Source organism: Pygoscelis adeliae, unplaced genomic scaffold (assembly GCF_000699105.1).
Source record: "Pygoscelis adeliae isolate BGI_AS28 unplaced genomic scaffold, ASM69910v1 Scaffold554, whole genome shotgun sequence".
Classification (NCBI taxonomy): domain Eukaryota; kingdom Metazoa; phylum Chordata; class Aves; order Sphenisciformes; family Spheniscidae; genus Pygoscelis; species Pygoscelis adeliae.
In genome coordinates, this window is record NW_008824667.1 from 305,406 (window position 1) to 312,534 (window position 7,129).

A 7,129-nucleotide genomic window follows, 5' to 3' on the forward strand; every position below is an offset into this window, starting at 1 on the left:
ATTAGGAAATTGTTCTTTATAGAAATGGGAAGAGGGAGAGGAGGGAAAGTTTTTGTCCTTTGCTAAAGAGGGGATAAGAAATCCGGAGGGCATAAGAAATCATCACTTATGTCTTGCTATAGCCTTCTCCCATATCCAAGTGTCAGAGTTTTGGGGGGGTGGGGAAATGTCAGGGATAATAATTTCCCGGGAGCATGGTGGGAGTAGATGCATCACATCTGCAAATTCTTCTGTTGTCACTGCATCGCAAATAATTTATAAGTGCAAAGTATTTCTGCTACGCTGTTCATAGGTGCCCTCTCCCGGGTGGAACCAATGCTCTCCTAAGGGAGCACAGCGGGATCCTCAGGTCAGTCCTTAATTCTCCTCTATTTTATCTTCTGAAAGCATCCTACTTTGCTGTGGCTGTTGTGAAGAAATCTGACAGCGTTATCACATGGAACAATCTGCAGGGCAAGAAGTCATGCCACACCGCTGTCGGGAGAACTGCTGGCTGGAACATCCCCATGGGCTTGATTCACAACAAGACGGGGAACTGCAATTTTGGTGAGTCGAGTTTTGCATCCATTTCTTCGAGCTGGGAATCTGCCTGCAAGAATGTTTTCCCATCCTTCGTCTGATCTTCAAAGTTTCTTGGGCCTCAAAGATTCCCACCTGGAGGTGGGGAATGGAGAAGATTCTCTTGTTTAAGGTTTCACTGAGCAAAGTTTTAGGCTGTTGGTGACTGCTTCAGAATGAGATAGGGCACATCAGCTGCTTTGGGGGGGCTTGGCTTTCTTTTCACATCTCTCCCCTTCCCTTTGCAGCAGTCCAAAAGGTATCCCCAAAAAGGGAATACAGGCGGCCCCAGGTATAGGGGGCCTGGTGCTTGTGCAGGCTGTGGAGTGGGGGTAAAGGATGGGTTTATGAGTCTCAGAAGGGAGGAGATGGGCTGAGAACAGGGGACAGAGGCTGACCTTCGCTCAAGAAACTTAAAGGGACTGATCTGACTGCCTGAGAATAAGAGGGTAAAAGTCTGCATTGGCTCTGGGCCTTTAGAGATTGTTCAGAAGATCAACTTCTACATCCAATTTTCAATTGGTGAGAATTACGGTCCAACAAAAATAATCAGGAAATATTATGGACCAAGGCAAATTAAGCATATAATTAATTATTAAAAGGAAATCTCCAACCGCAAGAAGATACTAGTGTTAGTAAGTTTTAGAATCAGCCTCTCTATCCTCCTGCCTGCCTGTCCCTTCTTCTCCAAGAGCTCTGGCGTTGCTGCCAAACGCAACTCTGCCAACCTGTAAAGGCTGAGGAGTCTTGGCCTGGCTCTGCGTGAGCTGGGAATGGTTTGCAGCAAAAACATTCTTCTTTTTATGTCAAGATAGCGCTTAGCGCAATTGAGCCTTAGGCCCCACTTCATTATCAATAGTAACAAGTTTGACAGTGAAAACTGGACGCATGCGATTTGCTGTCCACTGAATCGTGCTCCTTCTCACAGCCAGTTCCCTGCTCCCAGTGACCACTAATACAAATTCAGCACAGGAACGTATTATTAAAAGAAAACCTAACTTTTCAGTGCAGGAAAAGTGAATTTTTCCCATTCCTGCCTTCAGATGAATACTTCAGTGAGGGCTGTGCTCCCGGGTCTCCTCCTAACTCCCGCCTCTGCCAGCTCTGCAAGGGCTCAGGGGGGGTCCCACCGGAGAAGTGTGTCGCCAGCAGCCATGAGAAATACTATGGATACACTGGAGCTTTCCGGTAGGTGGTGGAAACACTCAGGCTGCTCTCAAGTACCCTGGGACTAATCACAGAGGTTATAGGTAGATCACATATGGAGTACTATTGATGCTGATTTGCTGACCTTCTCTTTTTGTCCATTACACTGCTGAAGGTATATGTGTCTGTAATATTATACACATACTATACATTTCTTCTTTATGCAGCTTCCTGCAAAATGATGTAAAAGGTTCCCGTTCTGTAAAACTAATGTCCTGGTGCCTCTAGGCAAACCTGGAGAGGCACAAGCATTTTGGTCAGACCTCCTACAATGGCAGCAGTGCTACACTTTTAACACAAATAAGGAATATTAAAAGATGGGGACCTGCAAACAATGCTGCCCCTAGACGCTCCCTGTTAAAAATGCCGCTTGCCTTAGTTAAAATGAGCTGTCCTCTAAGAAGTGCAGAGACCAGAGGTCAACCCCAGTGCCATCTCCTCTGTACCCAGCTCAAGTCTAAGTAATTCATATTGGTCATGAATTTAAAAAGAGAATGAATCTTGTTTCATTTGCATCTAATAGCAAAGAGACCCTGCTTCAGGGTTTGCAGTCCTTTTGGTGCAGGTTAGTGTTTTTACAAAGCTATTAACCTGTGCAGGCAGGCATTGCAGAAAGCAAAGCGAATGCTGAACCTGGCCAAACTGCTTCTTTCTGACAATAAAATAAATTATGGCTACTTACCATGTGAGAAGGATGCATGTTTTTTTTCCAGAATGTGTTAAAAGACTGTGTTTCAGATATCCTTAAAATATTCATGGCAGAGCTCCTAGACCTGGCTGTTCTTGGAGATTAATTTTACAAAATAAGACTTAGGTCAGAATCAAATCTGTGGGAAAGGGCCAGAATTCAAGCACCCACATCACTTACGTTTCTTTGTACTTCCCAGGTGTCTGGTCGAGCGGGGGGATGTGGCCTTTATTAAGCATTCAATCGTCGAGGAAAACACTGATGGTATGTGGTTATTCTCTTGCATGGGTCTTGGCAGGGCTGCTTCCCCTATCTGCATTATTTTTGCTCCCAGTGCAGAAGGTAATAGCAAGCTTTACCTGCTCATCCCGTCAATCTCACGCCTCCCACAGGAGGAACAGAATTCAAGCGTCAGCACATGCCATCTGCCTGGGGTGGCTCTTCCCAGGCATTGCTGCAGAGACACTTCCCTGCTAACTATCATTTAATTTCAGCTGCACAATTATTTAGGTGGTCCCTTAACCACAGACTCCTGCCTCGACACCTTTGTGCAGCACTCTAGCTCCCCTCTTGCCTGAAAATTAAAAGTTCAGTTCACATTTCTGAAAGCAGCAGCTGACGTTTTTCCAAGCATTTGAGAAAAAATGCAAGGAAGGAGATGTAACTAAATCTCCCAGCCTGCTCTGAGAGTCTGACTCATGCTATTGACTTTTCCTGAGTTTTACTTACAGCCTCCTTTGCACATGCCAAGTCTCCAAGTGCCAGCACACATGCAGGCAGGGACAAATGCCTTGCTTAGGTGTTGTGAGGCTGACATTCTTCTGCTACATAAGATCTCTGAATCTCCAAACCAATTCTCTTTAAAGGCAAAAATAAAGAAGACTGGGCCAAAAATCTGAAAATGGATGAATTTGAGTTGCTGTGCACTAATGGGCAACGGGCAAATATCATGGCTTACAGGGACTGCCACCTGGCCAAAGTTCCTACCCATGCTGTGATCACACGACCTGAGAAAGCAAAAAAAGTCCGTGAGCTGCTGGAGAGGCAAGAGGTTAGTAGTACTGACAGCAGAAGAAATGTTCTGGGGTTGTTTTTATGTGGCATGTTTGCATTTTCAGCGCAATGGTGCTCTGAGTTTCCCCGAGTCAGCGAAACGTGGAAGATTTTAACTTACCGATATGAGATGACAGCCTTGTCCCTTAGCCTCCCCCTCCCTCCATCCCCTCTGAACTGCTCTTTCTCCTCTGCCACCTTAGCAAATACCCCTTTAAGTAACAGCTGGATCACAGTGGTTGCTGTTGTCACACTATACTTGTGTGACATGAGATTATCACCTCCTTCTTGGGCTATGCCTGCTCTTGCAAGTGTGTTTCAGAAGCTCCTCTGAGGTGCCTGGTCTCTAACCCAGCTGGGTCAGGCACAATGTAGGCATGAGGTAGGCACCGAACCGTCCAACCCTGGGAGGACAGCAGCCTCCCTGCACACACACGGTCTTACAGCTACTGGTGTAAATGCAACCAGGTTAAACCACCTCTGATTGATTTTACACTGAAAACGTTAATATTTGCTCCACCGTCAGGGTCTGCTGAGAGGCACTTGGGAAGTCAGCTCCTTTTGCTTTCAAGTCATGGCTAAGGCATAAGACCTGCTGGCAGCATCTGCCGATGGACTCTCCATGTAGTGACATGTTAAAATGGAAAAAAATTGTTTTGACAGTTGTGCCACAATGGTGCTTACCACTGAGAGATCCCTCGTCTAACCACATGAACAGAAGATTCAATCCTAAATTTCTGGAGCTTGGCTGGGAGCTCCCCAGGATGATGGTGAAGAACTAGGACTAAGCTGGGCTTGTATGAGTTGAATTTTGCCAGCTTTCTACTTTTAACGTACACTTATCTCTTTGTGTCTTTATTTCAGAAACTGTTTGGAACAAAAGGAATCGAGAAAGACAAGTTCAAGATGTTTGAGTCTCAAACGAAGGACCTTCTGTTTAAAGACTTGACCAAGTGTCTGGTCAAACTCCACGATGGAATAACATACAAGGAATTCCTCGGAGATCAATACTATGCTTCAGTTGCTAGCCTCAATACCTGCAATCCATCAGGTAACTGTAACAGCCCCAGGAAGAAGTCCGTGAATTGCAGTTCTTAGCCTCACAGGCATGAACAGTTTCTTCTGTAGCTGTCCACTTAATTTTTTTAAGCAAAATGAGGATAACTCACGAAGATGCCAGTATACTTTTCTCAAAGTTCCTTGGATGAACTGAAAACAGTCTTGAAGTCTGCTGCTCTGGCATCAATGGGAATCAAAGATTTTTACTCACCTTTAGAAAATATGCACTCTGAGAAATGGTAAAAAGAATCCACCCTGTCCCATCAGTGTGTGTTCAGTGCGATCTGTGGTTAATACACATTTTTTTGTGGCACACATTTTCCACGCGATGACGTTGTTGGCATGGCTGGGTGTGTACTGGTGGGATGGGAGTGTTTAAAGGCAGGATCTGAACTTCTCCCTGTCCTTTCCCTTTTCAGATCTCCTCCAGGTGTGCACCTTCCTTGAGGGCAAGTAGCGAGATGGGAAGGACCCTTGCTGGAGGGGGAGGAAACTTCAAGCCATGACTCCTCTCGTGCCCTCAGCACCGAACACCGACCTGCAGAGGGCCCTCTGCCTTCACTACTTTCTCTGCCCTTCCTCATCACTCTGAAAGTGGCTGTTTGAGACTTTACCATTCTCTGCTGCCATCACAGCAAGAAATAAAATCTCAAATCTAAACGGGTGTCCTGAGATTTTTCAGAACGGTCCTTAAGCCCATTCCTTCCTCAGTACCTCTCGCTGTAGGACAGTGCCAGATACCAGCATGGCTATTGCCACTTAAGGCTATTGCTGCCTGTTAGAGAAATTTGTTTCAACATTTGCCAAAGCAAAATCGATTAAATATGCCCTAGACACTAATTAACAGATGTTTTGTATTCTCTGTGCTTTTGCTTCACCCAGGTTATCCCATTATCTCCCCAACAGATGACAGTTGCTCAATGTGGTTGGGACACAGGAAGAGGGAGATTGTTTATGTCAGGGAAGCTGAAGGGTGGGGAAGGAAAAAAAACAAACCAAACAAAAAAAATACAGTGGTTGTATAATGGAAGGTGTGAACAGTAATTACTCCATCTCATATCTCAGCTGGCTGGATCTGAGTCATTTGCACCGGGCAGTACTCTTAAAACATGTAAGTATATTGACGGGGAGAGTCCAGGCTTAGACTTCCTTTCTGAAAAAAATCTAGGACTTACTTAGAAACATGTGTGTTTTGGTAGTCTGTCCGATGTGCTGCTGACCTGAAAACAAATATGTAGGTGGGCAGCCTGCCTCTCATCCACGGTGAGAATAAAAAGGCAAGACAAAATGTCTGCTGAGGCTCTCCGCTTCAGAGGAACAGTCTGGGGTAATCCAGCAGGTCCCAACCCTGTTGTCAAGGCAGACATGGAAAAGCTGCTGAGAGCAGAAAGATGCTAAGAGCTTCTGGCTTTGAGGGAATGAATATTTTGATGGGCTCACAGTGATGATTTTTTTGATGCATACGGTATGTGTTGTGAGAAGTCTGCTAGCCTGACTGAAGATCACCTTGGAAGACAGAAATGTAGAGTGTGACAGGAAGCAATGAAATTTAGTTCCTCACATTTATGTAGGATGAAATATACTGGACAGATGGCTTTTCTAACCTGTTCTTAAAAACTAGCAAAGAAAGAGATACAGCGCCCCTCAGAGCCTGCTTCTACAACTAACTATGGCTACAGTTGGAAAACTTTCCCCAAGAAAAGCTGCATCATCTGTACTCAATATCAGGTATAACCCCTTGTCTGACAAGTCGAAGGCATGGAAAAAAGGAACCTCACTAGAGGATCACAGAGTAATTCAAGTGGGAAGGGACCTCCGGGGGTCTCCAGTCCAACCTCCTGCTCAAAAAAAGAGGTCAACGAGGTTGCTCAGAACTCGACCTAGTCAGGCACTGAGAGCCTCCAAGGGTGGCAACTCCATGACCTCCCTGGGCAACCTGTCCCACTGCTTGACAGTCCTCAAGGGGAAGAAGTTTCTCTCATACCTGCTCTGAACCTCTCGTTTCAATGTATTCCCACTGCTTCTCGTCCTACACCACCATGAAAAGCCTGGCTCCATCCTCCTGATGCCTGGTACAAATGTGGCCATCTCTTCTCCAGTCTCAACAAGTCCTGGTCCCTCAGCCTCACCCCACAGGGCAAGTCTCCAGTCCCCTGACCATCTTGGTGGCTCTCTTCTGAGCTTGCTATCATTCATGGATGTCTTGCTTGAACTGGGGGGCCCAAAACCAGATGCAGTACCTAGATGTGGCCAAACATCTCAAGATGTTTGAGTCTCAAGCAAGGACCTGGTGCTGAGCTGAGGGGGGCAATCACTCCCGGACCTCCATAGCTCTCCGGCCCCCGCAGCCACCCACCACCCCCAGCGCCATGCCGTGCGTTAACACCCCCTCATGCGGTCAAGGCAACGTGCTCCCTCACCTCCAGGGCCAGTCCGAGCCGCGGAGCCCCGGGCCTGGCCCCAGCCCGCCTCCCCCTTCCCTCCTCCTCAGCAGCCACGGCGGCGGGAACTCTCCCCTCAGGAACTACAACTCCCGTGGGCACCCGCGCCCCCCTTCCCGGCAGG

General features: G+C 46.8%; 1 protein-coding gene across 1 annotated transcript in view; it reads left to right on the plus strand.

Annotated features, from left to right (window-relative positions):
* Positions 1-5,224, plus strand: part of TF (transferrin) — a 15,072-nt gene extending 9,848 nt beyond the window's left edge. The window contains exons 12-17 of the mRNA XM_009322878.1: positions 388-546; positions 1,602-1,746; positions 2,652-2,716; positions 3,319-3,503; positions 4,370-4,556; positions 4,984-5,224. Coding sequence (XP_009321153.1) covers positions 388-546; positions 1,602-1,746; positions 2,652-2,716; positions 3,319-3,503; positions 4,370-4,556; positions 4,984-5,021 — 779 coding nt within the window. The 3' untranslated portion in view covers positions 5,022-5,224. The remainder of the gene's footprint in view (positions 1-387; positions 547-1,601; positions 1,747-2,651; positions 2,717-3,318; positions 3,504-4,369; positions 4,557-4,983) is intronic.
* Positions 5,225-7,129: the final 1,905 nt, after the last annotated feature.